This window comes from Dermacentor variabilis, chromosome 1 (genome assembly GCF_050947875.1).
Source record: "Dermacentor variabilis isolate Ectoservices chromosome 1, ASM5094787v1, whole genome shotgun sequence".
NCBI classification, from domain to species: Eukaryota; Metazoa; Arthropoda; class Arachnida; order Ixodida; family Ixodidae; genus Dermacentor; species Dermacentor variabilis.
The window spans coordinates 64,125,880-64,145,593 of NC_134568.1; the positions used below are offsets into that span (position 1 = coordinate 64,125,880).

At 45.2% G+C, this 19,714-nt stretch overlaps 2 protein-coding genes across 3 annotated transcripts in view; one reads left to right on the top strand and one right to left on the bottom strand.

Annotated features, from left to right (window-relative positions):
• Window positions 1-317: 317 nt before the first annotated feature.
• Window positions 318-18,211, bottom strand: LOC142578687 (selenoprotein F). 2 transcript variants are annotated; one of them, XM_075688178.1, is made up of 4 exons: window positions 18,075-18,211; window positions 17,376-17,552; window positions 13,894-13,957; window positions 318-1,041 (listed from the first exon to the last, which is right to left on the bottom strand). In XM_075688178.1, exons 1-4 carry the CDS (start codon window positions 18,093-18,095, stop codon window positions 863-865), a joined length of 441 nt encoding a protein of 146 aa, XP_075544293.1. In that variant the 5' UTR covers window positions 18,096-18,211; the 3' UTR covers window positions 318-862. The 2 variants fall into 2 exon arrangements, with proteins under 2 accessions (XP_075544293.1, XP_075544282.1); XM_075688167.1 differs by lacking the exon at window positions 18,075-18,211 and adding an exon at window positions 17,826-17,980.
• Window positions 18,212-18,349: 138 nt separating this feature from the next.
• Megf8 (multiple EGF like domains 8) overlaps window positions 18,350-19,714 on the top strand; it is a 209,229-nt gene continuing 207,864 nt past the window's right edge. The window contains exon 1 of the mRNA XM_075688154.1: window positions 18,350-18,567. The gene's annotated coding sequence lies outside the window, so the exon portion shown is untranslated. The remainder of the gene's footprint in view (window positions 18,568-19,714) is intronic.

The following is a 19,714-nucleotide window of genomic DNA, read 5'->3' on the forward strand; positions in this document are numbered from 1 at the left end:
CACCCATAATATGACAAGCTAATACTGAAAGCCAAAAGCAGGTCAAAATTAGCCCTACAACGCAGCTACAATGTAATATTACAACAGGAACAGTCTTCATGCATCATGGAACCTACAAGAAATTACAGAGCAATTGGCTGCAAACCTTTGTCTGACATACACAGAATGTGCACTAACTAGTAATACCAGTGGCTACCATGTGACAGTGCAGTTAAGTATTGCTGCTCATGCACTGCTGCTAACAGCGAAGAGGTATGTGGGTGGAAAGGGTGACAATAAAAGGTTTCACCATTTCAATGACTTTCAGATGCATGTAGAACATTTGTACTCAGTGTAGAGTGGTTTATTTAACTGTGAAGAAAATTTTTTTTCAACAATAAAGCACTGGTAAATGAAACAATGACAATGTATAAAACTTACTGTCAACATCATTAATACATTGCTCCTCAAAAACAGTTCCAGTCCTAACACAATGCGCAACAGCAAGTTAAAGTCCAAAAAAAGTATTTGCAAAAGTTGCATTAACATAGAAGTTAAAAGTTAGCATTCAAAACTGTACATGTTTGTATATATCTAATAATTGAGCCTTGATAGCTTTTTTTTTCTCCATTTCTTCAAGTATGCCCATAAACTTTCTTGCATATGAAGGAGCTAAACACAAGACTGCAAGCACATGGCATAAAAACAGCTCAGAAATATTTTGAAGCAGCATGTGCCCTAAAAAATAGTCGGCACTTACTGCAAAAGCAGCATTAAAAAGGTAGCCTACAGGAGGAATCCATGGTTCAACTGGTAGCGCAATTTTTCACACCTCCCTCGTGCCTATCTACAGAAAATTCTTTACAGAGTCTCCCAAGCCGTGTCACGGAGCTAAGTGCTCAAACAGAAATTCCTCGATCGTGTCCGTGTCCCACTTCTTAATGCTCAGTTCCTCTTGTACTTCTCCACTTTCATCATAGAGCTTGATGATAGGATCAGCACCTCTTAGGTACTTGATGGTCAGGTTTGGAAATTGCTTTGGCTTGGGTCCACGGCAAAATGCTGCAAAACCAAAGTTGTCATTACTTACAAGCTTGGGCAAAGCACTGATGTAATATTACATGAGTGTGCTACTATACTCATATACTCAAAGAGGCATGGCAACACTTTTTGAACATGAAAAGAAAATGTTTGAAATTTGTAGACAATGACGGAAGAATGGAAAAAAATATTGCAGTTCTCCTCTTTAAGCTTGCTAGTATTCGATATTTTGGCTTGATATTTTTGACTACGAATTCTTTATGTTAAAGGTCCTAGACCTCTAAACCATAGAAAAAATAGTGACAAGCCCCAGAGCACTCTTAATAATTTAATGCAACAGCTTTTCTACAGCGAGTTTTGGCTTCACTTGCCAGGAGGATACTGTGTCATGACGTCACAACACAGTATGTGAGAGCAGGACGCTGCAATGTTTTGACATTCGCTCCTGCTTCCTGGGTCGTCCACTGTGCTGCTGCATCGGCCCTCACAATGAGCAGCAGCATACGAGGCGACTGAGCGAGCCAGTGTGGGTATCTCACATTGCAATGTCCTGCTCTCATGTGACCACATACTGTGTCGTGATGTCGTGTATCCTCATAGGAAACCAGTTGTACAAAAGCTATTATACTGAACTGACGATGCTCTGAGGGTTGTCACTATTTTTTCTAGGGTTTAGAGGTCTAGGACCTTCATTTAACACAAGAAAGAAATATAAATAGTCAAAAATATCTTGTCAGTACCCCTTTAAAAGCTAGCTAGCAACACAGTTCTTCAAATAAACTAAGCTTAAAGAGGCCCTCAACCACCCCTCATGCTTGGTGAAAAAACACAGTCCACAGCTAGTGTACGCTGCTGTGAATATCACAGTCAAATTTTGCAGTCGTGTGCGGTACGTGGATCTCGCAAGCAGAGCGCAAAGCAATATTTCTATCAAACGCTCTTTTCAGCAGAAGCTTGCTCCTCACTCTTTCCTGGACATTTTATTTCATAATATAGCAGATTCCCATGCACTGCTGATACTGGCCAATAGCCGACATCAATCAAGAAGGGTGCTTGGATCAATGCGCTTCTTCCGACTGTTACTGCGTTACTTACTGATGTAGTTTAATAAACCAACTGAAGTAAGCGAAAATCTGCTTTTTAATTTTGGTAATAATTCCGCACTTCCGGAAGAAGCAGACTATCATCTGCTCATGCTTGGCCACAGCCACCCGTACAGGAATTCAACTTTGGCCACCCTACTTATCGGTGTCTTAAGGTCAGACCACAAGCACGCTTGCCAGCGCAGTCATGGCTGCTCCTGGTTAGATGCCTTGGCAGACTTCGCTCAGTAATTAGCTATTGATAGCGCTTCAAAATGTGCAAGTTGGATGTGCCTAGTATTCGTCAGTCAAGCTGGTGCAGGACAAAGCCAGTCTGGGCCTCGTAGCACAGTCAGATGGGAGCATATGAGCATGAGCACGCACTCTAGACCAGTTTTGCACAAAGCAAACGCTGCACTTGCATGTAGCGTAGATACCACGACGGCCGCAGGGTGCCGCAACAAGTCCACTGGCTGAGCGCACTACAGCTCACTGAGGACAACCATGTTTGGTGCATCGTAGGTGGCAAAATCAGAAATAGTGGTGTGTATGTGAACATCCAAAATCAACTTTGAATTGCTCACCAAGGTGACATTCAGTAGGCAGAACGTTGTGGGCACACCCCCTTCTGCCATAGCCTTCGCAGTGCAAATCATCGAAGAAGGAGTGGAAGCACCGCGAACGACATTGCTTGATTACCAATAACTCCGCTTCCGCTGAATGCACTGAAGACCTTTTGGCACCAAAACAATTTTTAAATAGTCTAATTGGACTTCAAATGCATTCTGGACATTGATGGAAAGCGGTTCAGGGGACGGCCCTTTGAGGTGATCGAGATTGGTGGGTGGCATCAGTGCTTGCAGAAATCTAAATCACAAAAGAGCTCTGCTTTAATATTTCATGACAGGAATTTGACACGTCTAAAGACTCTGAAACAAATCAGTAAGCTCAAGATATTTGCATGCATAGGCACTTAGCATGAGGCCATGTGGCCAGAGCACCAAGGATTTATGGAAAGTTGCTTTATGTTGGTTACACAAGCTGCTGGTAGCATGTGGCCAGCACTCCATTAGGGAGTGGTCACACTCGCTTTGGGTACTTTGTCGCTCTATTTGCTTTTCACATTTTTATTATCTTTTCCAATGCCCTTCAGTTTCCCTTCTATGTGTGGGGAGCGAGCAGTGTCTCCTTCACAAGGAAAAATAAAATATAATAATAAACAGTGGAATTTTCCATAAAACAGTGACAAAGTTTTTTCAGTGCTGTGAGTTGTCCACAGCAGCTCACATAAAAAGACGAAAACAGAGACGATGACAAAGTAAGAATCTGGGCCCACAAGCTAAAGGCATGAAACAACAATTAATTTAATACAATAAGCAACACCACTTAATTTGTGAATATGAAGAAAAATTCTTGCAGCAGCAGAGCTCATGCTGACAAAACACCTCTGCAGTCCTCTGAATGGCAGAAACATGGGCCACGCGTCGGTTGTTCGGATGCTTCGAAATCTCTAGGAGCTGCTAGCCTTTATTCCAATACGATCTATGGGGGCAAGCATGACGACTACGCTCAATGCCTCAACTTCGATAAATGCCTTTTCCAACAAAAAAAAGTACCCCTGCTTGGGCAAGTCTGCCTCATCGATTCCTGTGTGATCAATGGTAGGTGTCACGTGATGAGGACCACAAAAAGTATAGACTGAGCACAAGGCCATGATCACAAGTTCCATCCAGACACCTTTTAAGTAAATAAGGATGCCATATGTCGGGCAGCAGGCCACCAAACGTGAAACTTGGGTGTTGCAACCCTTTGGACAGTAGCCTCATGAGCTTGACATGAGCCTACCGATGTCTTCTTGGGTTTGTATGTTTGTGTGTATGAATGTATGGTAGATATATCTTGAGTGTGTAAAGAATTTACATTCATGTTTCTGTACTGGATGCATATGTAATTCTGCATACCTTTTTTCTAATGCATTGTTTACTCATTTCCTGAATTTATATAAAAACTTCACCACATGAACAAACATGTCGACTCCCCTCCCTCACTTTTCAGAGGGCGCAGGTGGGGAGGGAGTGGGGGGAGGGCACATACCCAGTGCGCCTTCCTCTCCACTCCTGGCTACACCTTCGGTTGCGTGCATGTGCAATCGACAAAGTTCTCTTGGACAGTCACGTTTCATTTCCAGTACTCGACAACTTGACCATGCAGGAACTGTACTGAGTTCCTTAGAACCGTGATCGGAATAACATGCTACAGTAAAACCTTGTTAATATGTAGTTGGCAGGGAATGTGGATCAGGCACATACTAAGCAATGTACTAATTAACTGACAATGGCAGATGAGTGGCTATAGACATACCGTAAAATTTCGAGCAAGTGCCCCCACCCGTGCAAGCAAGTAGTTCATCAGAACACAACATCCACCGTTCTAATTACAATGCTGCCCGTCAACCGTATACTAGTAGACGAACAGGTCATAAAAGCAACACCAGTGGTCAACAGTTGAACGAGAGTAGGGGCAGGCGACTCCCATAGAAGTCAGTTAACTGTGCAGGTCTGGAGTTCCAGTAGGTCGTGCTAGTAACGTTGGTTCCGGGAGTGTGTCCCCCCCCCCCCCACACACACTTTGCCAGTAATTTCGACTTGCTCGGAGGGCGCTTGCTCAGAATTTTACGATACTGGCCAAAAAAAAAAAAGTGTTTTTATTTAAACACACACATAGACAAGGTTTATTGCGAGCACGCAGCAAAACATGTGATTTTCACTTGCCAAAGCCTTGGCAGCTTTACAGCTATGATGGCATCCTCAAACTCAGCAAGGACATGAGCCAGCTTCTCCATCAGGCCCCCCCTTCTCAGCGAACGCCCTCATGACGGTCCAAGTCACGTCAGACACGGAAGCGCCATCATCCATGACGACATGGAAGTGCTAGAAGCTATACGAGCAGGAAACACGTTGCGGCTACCACGCTTTGACATTACTATTGGTGGCAACGGCAGTCTGGGAAAAGTCCGTGCAGCACAATTTTGCTACCAATGGTCTGTGTGCACATTTCACCGATTCCATGCTTGGACATTTCGAAAAATTAAGTATGAATACTACACATTAACTGTTTGCATGTGTTCAGCGACTTCGGCTTAAGCAGCCAGCCAATAATAAAGGTTCAATGGCAACAGGCCGGAGATTGATCACAACTATATTATTATGATACCATCGACAGATGCTCAAGAGACGAGCCACCGCGAGAAAGACAACTAAGTGCCTGGGCTCATGGCGTGAGTGAGTGTCTGCCTGGCGGTCTGGCTCCAGTGCAAATACTGTGTAAATAGTCTCTTTTGTCTGTGTCTTTCTACAGGTAACATTGTGGCGGAGGCTTGCAATCCCCATCCTCACCATGGAGCTCCACAGAGGTCTGTACATCGAGCTTGTTATCATGCCTCCCCATGAAGAGACGGCATCAGCAATGGCTGCAGCTCGTGAGACTGCTCCAATTGTCACGGTTGCCCATCATCGCGACCCTGGTGTGTTCTCTGGCCTGGAGGGACACGATGTTGACGAATGGATCAAGCTCTATGAACGCGTCAGTGCTAATAACATGCGGGACCCAACGATTGTGCTCACCAATGTCACTTTTTATCTCAGCAGCACCCCACACGTGTGGCTCCAAACGCATGAAAACGAGATAACCAACTGGGACATGTTCAAAGAAAAGCTATGCGAACTATTCAGTGACCCCTTTGGGCGCATGGTTGCCACGAGAAAGGCTCTTGCCCCTCGTGTTCAGACATCTACAGAGGAATACGTTTCATACATCCAAGACGTCTCTGGTTCTTTGCCTCAAAGCTGATGACACTATGTCTGAAGCAGATGAAGTAGCTGATATACTAAAAGGGATCGCAGACGACACTTTCAATTTGCTTGTTTTTGGCACTGTCTCGACTATCGAAGCCATCATAAAAGAATGCCGTCATGTTTAAAAAGCTAAGAGGCGCTGTATCACACACCCCATCATGTGGCTACCCAATACTGCTGCTGTGTCGACATGTGAGGGCTGTCTGCGGCAGCCCGCCGCCTATGACAATGTAACTCGCACTGTTCAGCGTGAGCTTGAAGCCGCCTGTTTGCCAACCTTCTCTACAACGCCTCCCGACCTGCCAGCAACCACGACTGCAGTGATTCAGGCTATTGTCAGACACGAATTTGAGAACATGGGTATCAACTCTGTGTGTTCGTCGGCTCCCAACCCAGCATTCCCCAGTTCTCTTGTGGCACTCCTTGTCTCCGGCAGTCCTTTTCTGGCACACATTGTGACCCGTCCGAATGACATACCCCTGATGACAAGGCCATCTGCTTCCACTGTTGTCGCATTGTCCACGTTGTTTGTCACTGCCACAACCGATGTCTACCACCACCTCGGACCACAGAGTAAGACATTTAGGAGGTGAAACTCCAGTCAGCGCGAATGAGCGCGGGCGACCAGATAAGGTCACAATTGTTGTATGCGCTGACGGGGCCGTATACAGTGGCGGCGCCATGCGGCGCGTCGTAGAAGCTGCAGCGAAAAAAAAATGCAGCGCCCGGGCAGGCTGCTCTGGCGCGCTCTCAATGGCAGTAATTTCTTTCCAGACCGCCAGCACGATAACGGCTCCGTGGGCTTGCGACCTTTTCTGGTCGCCGCAAACAGTGGAGTTTCCTCTCCTAAATGTTTCTTGCTCCGTGCCTCGGACATACGCTGGTGCTTATTCTTGCACTTTTGGACCTACTGCTCCCTATGCCGTCCGTCACAAACCCACTGCCACTGATGATCGAGCTCTGAACCTCTGCTACGGCTGCTCACCTTCACCACAATGCCGTCAGTCTCATTTGCCCCAACCCTGTTGCTTCTCTACACCGCCTATTGCCACTCGCAACCAGCCGGAAAACTAGCCATAGCAGCTTCTGGAGGTGAAGCTGCCTTGTCGACCCTGCCCTCAAATCCTCTGCTCATGCTACCTGCGAACCAAAACCTTTTAGAGGTTGACAGCTATCCTGTCACTGCACTGATCGATACAGGAGCCCATCTTTCTATTAGGAGTAATACCTTCCGATGACGACTCGGAAAACTAGCCATAGCAGCTTCTGGAGGTGAAGCTGCCTTGTCGACCCTGCCCTCAAATCCTCTGCTCATGCTACCTGCGAACCAAAACCTTTTAGAGGTTGACAGCTATCCTGTCACTGCACTGATCGATACAGGAGCCCATCTTTCTATTAGGAGTAATACCTTCCGATGACGACTCGGAAAGCTCCTCATCCCAGCGTCGGCACGAGTCGTCTGCATGTGTACAGCACATGCCAGCATCGCCGCACACCACACTCCTGCCCTCTTCACCACAATTGCTCATTGCCCCCATGACCGAATTCTCAGACTCATTTTCTTTCTGCGCATTTGGCTCTCATTGACTGCTCTGCCAGTGCCCTTCACCTTGAGTTGCTGATTCTTCTGATTCTTCCAGAACCTTCAGACGCACCCCCGTGTCGCTTATGCACTGCCGGCTTTATTCACCTGCCACCAAAGTCTATATTGCCTATATTGGACTGTCATCTTCACCACCTGTTCCTGATGGCAAGTACCTCATCACTCCTCTGCCCGACATTCCACCGCAGTACGATGCCACGATGCCTCACAGTGTTCTTACTATTACTCTTAACTGGAGTCACGTGCCTATTTTTAACTTTGGATTTGCATAGCAAACTATACAAGATATTGGCCTTGCCAACGTTGATTCCCTCGGCGACCATCCAGTGGCGGCTTTATCAACCAATGATTCTTGCGAGCTGAGCAGGCGCCTCACGCCACCCTTGGGTGCCTGCTCAAAATGGTTGCGATGGACCTGCCCGTTGTGCAGGCTGAAGACCTTTGCAAAGTTTTACTGTCCTACAGAGAGATTTTCGTCTTCGACGATCGCCTTTTAGGCCAGACGCCCGTGGTCAAGCATCGCCTTCATACTGGAAATGCTACAGCTATTCACCATTGACCATATTGTGTTATATGCGTAGGAACGCCGAGTAATTTAAAGTAAAGCCAACAAAATGCTCGATAAAAACATCATTGACCCTTCTTTGAGTCCCTGGGCATCACCTGTGGTGTTGGTTAAGAAGATGGATAGCACGTGGCGCTTTTGTGTAGACTACAGTCATCTGAACAAAATTGCTACTAAGAAAGATGTTTACCCATTCCCACGATAGACGATGGCCTTGACTGCCTCCACGGTTTGAATTACCATATTTACTCAAATCTAACACATACTTTTTTTCCAAAAAGTGAGTGCACGTTAGACTCGAGTACGACCCTAAACCTGCGTTACCATATCGCCATCGGCATTTCAAAATCACCGCCTCGTATGCGCTCTGAGCCTAGCTGCCGTAACTTTCTCCATGTGCTGTAGTATGTGTGCTTAGGCAATGTTTCCTTTGGCTTAGATTAGTGCACTTTCCATCTTCCTGTTTGCTGCGTTTGCTCTACCAGCATGGAAGTGCAGAGTGCAAAGACATGCTAAGTTCATCACGATGCCGCATTTAAAATGAAAGCGATCACATGTGCGCAGACAGACGGAAATAGGGCCGCATCACGGGCGTTTGTAGTTCCCGAAACTTGCATGTGGGACTGGCGCAAACAGGAGAGGCGTTTTACACTGGCGGCTGCTACGTACGCCATGGCCGTGCAGCCCCTATATTGAAAGTGTTCTGCGGCGAAGACAAGAGTCTACAAATCTAGGCAAACTGCGCTGTGTTCTCGTTGGTCAGTTTGCGTCGAAGCGAGAGGCTGCACAAAGGTCAATTCCCTCGCTCTTGCTATCGCACTTCCTCACTCCAGTGTTTAAGGAGTTTCCGCGGTCATTGAGTGAGACGTGTTCATGCTTGTGTGCGCGTGACACCATGCTTGTTAATTTAGTTAGTAAGCGAATGCTTAAAAGTTTATACGGCTGATAAAGCTACTATCCTTACTTTTCGTATGGCTGTCTACTAATTTGCTATCCTAATCGATGCTTCGCCTTTCTCGCGAAACTGCGACTTTATTTATTTATCACAACTTTAGTGCACTGGAAGTAAATCTGTTTTTTCCAAATGAGAGAAAGTTGCATTTCTGTATGAAAAAATGAGGTGCGCGGTACTGTAAAAAACTTTTCTTTCTTTAGGTCACGGCAAACGGGTGAGCGTTACAATCGAGGGCGTCTTTCCCCCCTATGTTTTGGTCACGAAAAACGGGTGTGCATTACAGTCGAGGACGCGTTAGAATAAATATAGTATTTCTCTTCATTCCGGACATTAGCACATTGCTGTTGACGACATGGACACAGAAGAGACCTCGTTCATAACACCTGATGGCCTATACCAATTTAGAGTGATGCCCTTTAGATTATGCAATGCTCTGGCCACCTTCGAGCGTATGATGGCCTCTTGCTCCAAGGTTTTAAATGGTCCATGTGCCTCTGCCACCTCAACGATGTCATCGTCTTCTCGCCAACATTTAACACTCACCTTGAGCATCTAGCAACTATACTTGACGCTTTTCGAAAGGCGAAGCTGCAACTCAGCTTGTCAAAATGTTGTTTTGGCTGCTACCAAATTACTGTCCTGGGACATCTCGTCAACGCTTCCAGAGTACAGCTTGATCCTGACAAAACTCGCGCTGTGCGAGACTTTCCAGCTCTGAAGACAGTCACAGACGTCTGAAGTTTTGTCAGGCTATGCTTGTACTTTCGCCATTTTGTTCAAGATTCTGCGGCAATTGCTAGACCCCTCACTAATCTTTTGAAGAATGGCGTACAATTGTGCTGTGGAGTACTTGTCTCATCACTCTTCTCACCTCACCACCCATCCTCACCCACTTCGACCCTGATGCCTCTACAGAACTGCGTACAGGTTGGCTTGGCTGATGGGCTTTGAGGCGAGGCTACAAAAGTTTTCACATTCTATGGTTTACAAGTCTGGCTGCCTGCACCAAGGTGCTGACAGCTAGCTGCGTTACCCTGTGGACGACTCTGGCCACTCAAATACTGACAGTGCTGCCTGTGTTTTCTTTTCTCAGCATCACAGCTCCTTCATATCGGTGACGTGACGAGCAATGTCATAATGCTTATATCAAAGCACTTGACTGTTTTGAACATTCTCCGGCCGATGCTACTCTATGCATCTTCGTCCTCCATGACAGTACTCTGTACTGTTGATAATATTCATCTGGTTGGCTCTAATTTCCTACTTGTATTACCTAAACTGCTCAACTGCTCTAGAAGAGCTTCATGATGCACCAGCGGTGGGACACCTTGGTATATCTCAAACTTACGACCGTGTACGCCACCATTCTTTCTGGCCAGGCCTTGCCGGTTCCGTAAAACATTACGTCACCGATTGTGACCTATGCCAACGACGCGAGAAGCCATTCCAGCTCTCCACTAGTTACCTGCAGCCATTTAACTTCCCAGCCGAGCCATTCCATCGTATCAGCAGACCTTTCGGCCCATTTCTGGAATTCACATCAGGGAACAAGTGGGTTGCTGTCGCTGCGGACTATGCGACCTGCTATGCCATAACACGCACTCTTCCAACGAGTTGTGCAATTGATGTTGAGGACTCCTTCCTACACAATATCACTTTGAGGCATGGCGCTCCATATCAAATACTCAGATTGTGGCCGTACGTTTTTTTCCAAAGTCATTGAGGATATCATACATGTCTGCTCTATACAGCATAAAATTACCACCTCCAACCATACACAAATGAACGGCCTCACTTAGCATTTGAACCGAAGTGTTACAGACATGCCATCGAAATACGTTTCAGCCGACCATCGTGACTGGGACCTTGCTCTACCTTACGTTACCTCTGCTTACAACTCTTCCTGTCTCAAAACTGCTGGCTATTTCCCATTCTACCTCTTGTAAGGCCAAGAACCGATGCTACCAACAGACACTTTGCTTCCGTCCACCCCAGCTTCAACTAATGATTATGCCCGTGATGCTACTGCCTGTGCTAACCCTGCTCGCCAACTTGCATGCGCTCATCTGCAAGTGCCTCAACACAAACAGACGCACCGCTACAACCTCCGTCCCAGTGATGTCTATTTTTCGCCCGGCACCCGTGTGTTGCTTTGGCTACCATCTCGTAAAGTTGGCCTTTGTGAAAAACTACTCTCTTGTTAGACAGGCCCATATCGTGTGCTCCATCAAGTGACCGATGTCACCTGTGAAATTGCTCTAGCCACGCCCCCTACGTCTCCGGTGTGACAACCAAAACGTCCACATCGCCAGACTCAAGCCTTACAACTTTCAATGTGCCTTAGATATTTAACAGGACCGGGACGGCGCTTTTTCTACCAGGGGGGTAGTACTATTACAATATCAACAGTAGATACTCAAGAGATGAGCAGTGACAAGAAATATGAAATGTCTGGGCTCTTGGCGTGAGCGAGTGTCCACCTGGCTGCCTAGCTCCAGCGTAAATACCACGTAAATAGTCTCTTTTGTTTGTGACTTTTCATATGTAACAATGTTTGAACCGGAATTACTCATTCAGTGGGTATGTGTTAACGAGGTTTTACCGTAATGAGCATAACAGTAAACCATGCAAATCATGCTGAAAGTGTACCAAAAGTAAAAAAATTATGGAGTTTTAAGTGCCAAAACCACTTTCTGATTATGAGGCACGCCGTAGTGGAGGACTCCGGAAATTTTGACCACCTGGGGTTCTTTAACATGCACCTAAATCTAAGTACCATGGGTGTTTTTGCATTTCGCCTCCATCAAAATGCGGCCGCCATGGCCGGGAGTGTACCAAGAGTTCTATAAATACCAAAGTCACAGTGCACAACCATTTGGCACTTCCCTCAACACAAGTTTTCCGGCTTAACATTCTCTCAGGATGGTACTCTGCAACTACAATTTTTGGTAAAGTCAGTACTCAGTGCAAGTTAGCTATACAGAGAGCTCATTCTATAATGCAAAGCCTGATCACAACCAAAAGCAAGCAACCTTACAAGGTTCTAACCTCAACTTTAATTGAGGTGATGCTGAGGAGGGGTTAGCAACTTCTAGAAACTGCAAGTGAGGCCAAGAACTCTGACTGCAAGCTCGCATGTGAGTTTGAGGCTGAGGCAGGCCGCATGCTTGGTGAGGTGGAAACTTGAGGACAAGCTTTTCTGCAGCTATTAATGTGCATATCTACTCCTACTGAACGAATGAGCCAATGGTATTTAGTAGACTTGCTTCTTACGTCAAATTTTACATCTTTAAAAATTTTTGTACCTGCTGGTATAGTTCACCAAAGTCATGAGATGCCTTGACATAAAATCTCTCACTGAAGAAGCTTTTCCTTGAAGCATGATATTTAATTTGGTGTTTCATGGCTTTTAAGTATCCTGTGTTGGAGATATCAGAGCATGCTTACATAGGTTCAAGCATGAGAAACACAAATGGCATTCAACATAGAGAGCCTGACCATCACTCGTCACTGCTCATCTCTTGAGTATCTACTGTTGATATTGTAATAGTACTACCCCCCTGGTAGAAAAGGAGCCGTCCCGGTCCTGTTAAATATCTAAGGCACATGGAAAGTTGTAAGGCTTGAGTCTGGCGATGTGGACGTTTTGGTTGTCACTCAGGAATTGAAGATGAGCTGGAGAACTCTAGCTAAATAGTAAGGTTGAGATGAGGCCACTTGCAACTGCTGAAAGTTTGGGTGAGGTCTTCTAAAAGCATGTCAACTTTATGGGACGAGGTTGAGTGAGGTTGTCAAACCAGAACGGAGGTTAAAGAGTCTTGTGAGGTCCTTTGCTCAGCTTTGGTCATGACACAATTTCATTTGCATTTTCATTTGAATTCAAATAAACTTGTGGGGGTTGTGGCGCTCCCCCTGCAACAATGTGCTAGTGGTGCCCATTCAGTGGTTTGTCACTTTTCATGGAAACCTCTACTTCCCGTTTCACCTGGGACGGGGTGCTCATACTGTGTTGGGTGTCGCTGGAGGCAAATAAACCTGTCCTCCGTTAATATTGTATTTCTTGTTGCGCAGCACTCGGTGCCCTTTTGAGGCTGAGCATGAACATGCTGCAGTGCACCAGACTACGCGAAGCGATAGGTGATGAGGCCCTGTGACTTTCTAGGCCCAATTGATTCATGGAGTTTAACGTCCCAAAGCAACTCTGGCTATGAAAGACACCATAGTGGAGGGCTGTAGATTAATTTTGACCCCCTGTGGTTTTCTAATGTACACCTAAATCTAGGTACACGAGCATCTTTGCATTTCGCACTTGTTGAAATGCAGCTGCCGTGGCCAGCAAATGAACCCATGACCTCCCCCATGCTCAGCAGCAGAACACCATAATCCATTGAACTATCGCAGTGGGTTTGCTAGCCTTGAACCTGCAGTGCTCACTACTCCTGTGAATGTAGAAGTCACCTCAGACTCTTCAAACACATTTTTACAATGTGAGCCTTTGTTGTTATAACTGAAAATCTCTGCCATCAATTCTCTTTAATACAGTTCCGATTTACTGCAACCAGTATAAGAGCCAATGTAAAAATGCTGACTGTCTTTTTTTTGTTAGTTCCCTCAGAGATTTTTGCATCCTGCTAAAACAACAAAAAATGTTTTACAAGATGATACATGCAATACTATGACAGTCTTTGTGAAGTAGCATATTTCTTAACTATGAGGCAGTCTCAAACAGCATGAAGCATCTCCGACTGGGAACACATTGAAACAATCAACACTTTTAAATGAAACGTTTTATGATGAGGTTAAAATCCCATTACCTTCAATCTGAGGCATATGTCCAAACTTGCATGCGCATACTTCCAGCACAGCTCGGGCATACCTCTGCAGTTCGAAGAAAACAGAAGTGCAAGAATGCGATAAGCAATAATATTTAATGAAGAAAAATGTAGTTCAGTACATCATGAAGCAAATATACAAATATGTGCCAATGAATTTAAACTAAACTTTAAAGTTGTGACTAAATATAATCACCATAAGGGCATATAGCATCACAGTTGCCATGGCTGTAACCATTGTGAGCTAAGTACACATACACACGGCAGCTTTGTACGTCTTGATTGCTAACAACATGTGAAAGAACATTATACAGGTGTCACACGGAGCACTTCTGATCGTGATTGAGCCTGATCCAGATCTAATTTCTTGGTCATGATGGGCTCTTTTGCAAAAGTTGTGGGAGGGAGATAATTGCAGTAGAGAATTTCGATCTGGATTGGGCTTGATTGTCATCGAAAGTGGCCTTGTGACACTGGTATTAGTTCTAGACTGCAGCAGCCTAGTTTTTGGTTTTTCGTCTTTTAGTCAGCTTTCTACCAAACATGCCTTGAACAATAACCTTTTTTAACTCCTGCAACTACGAAATCATTTAATGCGATTAGCATTCTTCACAAATGTGTGGTATGTCTGTCTGTCCCCGTCTAACCTCTTCCATGCCAACTTGGGTCACTGGTAGAACATCGAGCTGTTGTGCTGAGGGAACCCAGTTCGATCCAAACTGTAAGACCAACTTGGGCCACTGGGTATGTGTCGCTCTTCAATGACAATAAAGAATCCTTTAAAATTTCTCCAGTGCTAGGCAGAATGAATCCCATGTCATATATACTCAGAGAATCTTGTCTGAATAAATATCAGATATGCGCAATGTGCGGAACTTGCGGCGGCGGCACCAGATGGCGCAGTGTGTCCATACGAAAGAATGCTAGAATGAAAAGCATGTATTAGCCCAGAGAACGAACTACATGGGTGCTGCGAGCACCACTCGTGTGACGTCAGGGCATGGACTCACGCCTGTCGTCTTCTGCAGTTCGGGTGGTGTCCGGGCGCCTTCTGCAGTGTTTTCGTTTGTTTGCTCTCGTTCTCTCTGCTTGTATAGTTATGGCAGTCATCGCAAATATATTTTTACGACGCCTTCGCTCGCTAAAATTTATTCAAAGAACTTATTTCTTAGACGACAATGCAGTTCTCAAAGGCAATGCTACAGTGCCAGCCAAAGGAGCGCAGACGAGCCCATTGCAGATTTTTCGTGCGCGGTTCGACAACCACAAAACCATAGCATATAAGAATCCAGTTATGATACCATACCTGCTGCGGCGCAACAATTATGTCACAAATGCTGCCTGACTTCTACAACAGTTACCTTGATTTGAAAGGTTTGCTCACGACGACTAGTTCATGGTATAATATAGAATTTTTGCATTTCTTCACAGAAACGCTCGGCAGTAACATGAGGACTTAACAATGCAGTTTAGATTCTACAAGCACCACTTGCTTCTTTAGCTGCTTCTCAAAATTAGGCAGTTCTTCACGTGTTTAAGTGGCGATAATTTGAAGCAAGGCTAATGAAGGCTTACAGCTATTTGCAGAATACGACAAGGAATGTACAAAGATATATTCCCTTTTCCGTGCTACACGTTCAATTCATTTGTCAAATTTACTGGTGCTTGCTGCTTGAGGAATATACATGACGAATCTCTTTCGTGGTGGACTGACACAGGCTGCTCGGCCCAAATTTTTTGGTGAAGTATGCCTTTTGGACCGTATGGCTGCAGCCAGAAAGAAGCCAAAGCGTCAATCATTAGTAGCATGAGACATCTTGAAGATATCATAATTCCCTGGTGGAGGGTCAAAAATGAAGTGAAATATGTAAGGCTTGCAGTGTTTTCTTTATGAAGGCTTACGAGGTTCTCTTTTATGTACAGACGAAGTGAATAGTTCTCCGTTTGTATAATTAAACAATGCTAGATCGAAACATGGTGAGGCAGAAGGTTCTTGAATTCTCCTTTTCTAGACAATCTAAGCTGCGCTGTATTACCTCTAGAATACTTCAGGCATTCCAATTGGTGCTGTAAAAAACTGCTTTATGGTTTCGATTCGAAGTTGTAGTGAATTGATAGGTTTCGCAAACAATGTGTGCCTCGCCATAGCGACAGTCGGTTGCTACCGTTGCCTAGAGGTGCGCCATATTGTCGATAAAGGCTACTGAGCGCCACCATGAAACATTCCATCGCTTGCAATTGATTGGCTCTCGACCTTAAGCACGAAACTTTTCTTTCAAGTGATTGCTACTATGGTGTTTGTGAATTAACTATGTAAATACTCTACATGACGCGCCGTTGTGTTAGCAGCCATGAGGAATTCGTGTTAACTCAAGCAGGCAACGTGACTGTTTGTCACCACCCCGTTTCAAAGGGGATGCCGATAAATCATCATCACGACGAAGCGTGGGAGAGGAGCCCGGCTGCATTCACACCCCATACACGACGCGTTTCAGTGGTGGCATACGGTCTGTCGCTTGAGTGCTTCAATGCTAATTGCATTAACGTCGATATTCATCGTGAGATTGTTTCTGCCGGAATATTTCTTTTTCAACAATGTAGCAGGCAATGTCGCATTCCGATGGCTAAAGATTTCAGGTCACGGACAGGGCAAGATTCTGACTGATGCTGTAAAAGTCACGGGACGCTTTCTTCGGTGCTGGGTGCTTTTCTCTTCGCGACAATGTATTGAATATTTTTACAAGTACTGCTCTAGGAGGGCACATGTAACCGGCAAACGGAGGCCTCAGGAAAACACCTGAGCTTATAACGCCGTGTGTAAAGGTACGTCGCGCGCGTAGCTGCTGTGCTTCCGTTTCGCCAACTCCGCGGCTCACGCCTACCCATTTTTTCACTTTTTTTTTTTTTTGCAGAAGGACGTTTGTTTAACTCAAAGCGGATCATTACAAATGCTTTCGAGAGGTCACAGTGAGCAGCATATGAAAAGCCTGGCACGATCGACGATGTCTATCCAGGAGAGCAGGCCCGGTCTCTACTACGGCCTCTACTGCTCCCCCGGAGAAATCAGTCATGTTATATTGAAGGTAGAGCACCGTAAGACGCTAGAATGATATAATCCAGCATGATTGACTCAACACGAGCGCCGCAGGCGCGAGAAATTTGTTTGACGTACACCCAGCAACGAAAAACGCGCTCCGCGACTTCTAAAACACCAGTCAGAACGTTGCCAAGGAAAGTACACGTATGCACAAAAGTATTAGAACGAGTAGACACATAACCATTACAGAATCATGTAATTTGTCATAAAGCAACCTCAGAAAATGGAAACAAGCAGACAAGTCCCTACCTTTCTTTCAAATGCCTGGGTTTGCGTTCAGAGAGTAAAATGAGAAAAGACGAATACAGTTAAAAAGAGAGCCGCAAGCAATTCTCGTAATATGTGTTGATTATCATAAGTTAATTACCTTTGCAGTGGCCCGCTCCTCGGTTTGCACACAGCACTTGTTGCAGTCTTCTTTAAGAAAGTCGAGATCAAAATTTGGCAAAATCCTACACGACGAGCATATCAAATCAGGTTTCCTAAATCCACGCGCGAGGCACTCCTCTGCCGAAAGGCCGCCGGTTAGATCCAATGCCAGCACCTGAAACCAGACACAGTACAAATATAAGGAGAGCGTGCGTTCAACGCCGAGCACACAGAAGAGTCAATACTGGTTATGAGAAACTAGTGCGTGCAACTCGAATATCACAGAATCACTGCTACACGATGAAACAATTCAACAGAATGCCGTAACTCCAAAAGTCAAGATTCACGGCAAAGCACGTATATTTTACCAGTTAAGAACAGGGTTTTGCTGCGAGAGTACAGTATTCATCCGGTAGTCTTGTAACACGAAATTTCACTTTAAACTTACAGTTAGCGGTGCTACGAACAGTTGAAGCAACACGCATAGGCGGGCCATTTCATGCGCGGCGTCGTGGTCGTGGCCGCGGAGGTGACGGCGACAACTGCTGGCTGCCGACATATTCAGCCAGCTTGGCCGCTGGCGCCATTTGCGTAGCATTTTTGTTTGCCAACATACTTGCACATTTTAAACGTCCTACTTTGCACAAATAAATTAGCTTGTAAGTTATACGTAATTTTTTCAATATAGCGTACTTACGGCAAAGCTCATTGCCCTCATACCAAATACCAGGATTTCCCATCACCACCAATATCATGGCTGTCAGTTCGTTGTTTTGCTTGATATTTCGCTTTTTGCTCTGTGGGTGTTCGTGTTTTGTAGGAAGCTGTGCAGGCAGTACCGACATTCGCTTTGTTGTTCCAAGTTTTGCCTAGCCTACCCATTTGCGTGCCGTGTGACAAGAAAAGCGAGCAGAGGGTTCAAGCTCGTGCATGCGCGTGTGAATGGTGATCGCGAAGTGATCGCGTCTGTCTCGCGCTCTAAAGTGGGCACCTTCGGAGACTCCGGCGGATGCCCATTTTTTGCCAGCTGTGCTGCATCGGAACACTGTGCCCTTGCACAGTGCGCAACGATCAGAAAGTTCCAGTTATACTGTTTTTCGGTGATTGTGATTCCTACTGATTTGCACTGGAAGTGCTGGAAGCAGCGCAGCGTCACAGCAGGGCGTCACAATATGGGTCGTTGTCATCTGGTGCGTAAGAGTGTCCTGAAATAAGTTTGTAGCTTTTACAGTTGCTCTGAAAAAATAGGCGCGTAATGCATTTCTGCCTGTATACAAATACACTGTTCACATTCCTGCTATCGTCGGCGGTTTACTTCCGCGCGAAAGAAAAGCGACGAAGGAAAAGTTTTAAAGCTTCCGTCCAAGAGCTCAGGTAAAAGCAGTAAAATTCCACACGTGGAACAAGAAGAAAACTTAAGCGCTCTACGTTGGTATATACGAAATTCCGTATATTTAAACGCGCAAATAAACGTTTGTAAATACGTCGACGCGTGCAGGTGTAGTTGATAAAGAAGTAGAGCTGGAACCGTCTTTACTCTGCCAAAAAAATTTCCTGATCGGGGTGTACAGAAAATGCCTACGCCAAGCATTTTACTAAATATTTCCATATAACTAACGCCACGCCACCCGTTTTGTCAATTCCTTAAATAACTGCGGCAGTTTACATCTGAAAGTACCCCTCCCAGTGAGGCACATTGCAACTTCTGTTTCGCATATAGTACTAATGTAGTAATGTGCGAAATAAGCAGTGTGGCTCTGTTGCTAGATATTGGAGTCCTAAGTAGGCAACACAACAATTCGCAATGCCTGCCTCGTAAATTTGTACCACAGCAGTGTGTAGCAGTGGTACAAGTTCACGCAGGTTCAACGCATGATCGTGCTGCCAGTTTACTAGACGTCACAATGATGCTTTCCCATTTTTTTTTTTTATGTAGAGGATTTTTTTAAGCTTATAAGTTAGTACTGCCAGCCATTTTGTGCCTTTTATGTCTTGCTTCTGTAATCTTTTTGTTGATGCTCTACCAATTTCAGCAGATATTCAAAAGAATTTTCTTTAAGCAGGCAGTTAAAAAATTAAAATGAATTTTTGCTGCAGTGTCCATACTTCATTCTTGAAACTGTCTGATAAAAAAACATGAACAGAAGAAAACCTAATATATTTTCAACTTACCTGTGCATGTAGCCATAGTAGACATAAATGTCATCAATGCTAGCAATTCACAGTACTCTCCAGCATATGAATTTACCCTGCAAGACAGTTGCCTTTGAGATCTGCATCACCGTTTTTATTTTACTTGTTCTTGTAACTGCCATTTCTTGGTTTTAAAGGGAGCTT

Excerpts from the sequence above, each read along its gene's own strand:
- LOC142578687 (XM_075688167.1), bottom strand. The coding sequence starts at position 17,975 with ATGCTACGCAAATGGCGCCAGCGGCCAAGCTGGCTGAATATGTCGGCA. Across the intron at positions 17,553-17,825 it reads TGTTCGTAGCACCGCTAACT|GTGCTGGCATTGGATCTAAC; the intron begins GTAAGTTTAAAG and ends GTCTGGTTTCAG. Across the intron at positions 13,958-17,375 it reads AGGAGCGGGCCACTGCAAAG|AGGTATGCCCGAGCTGTGCT; the intron begins GTAATTAACTTA and ends TTCGAACTGCAG.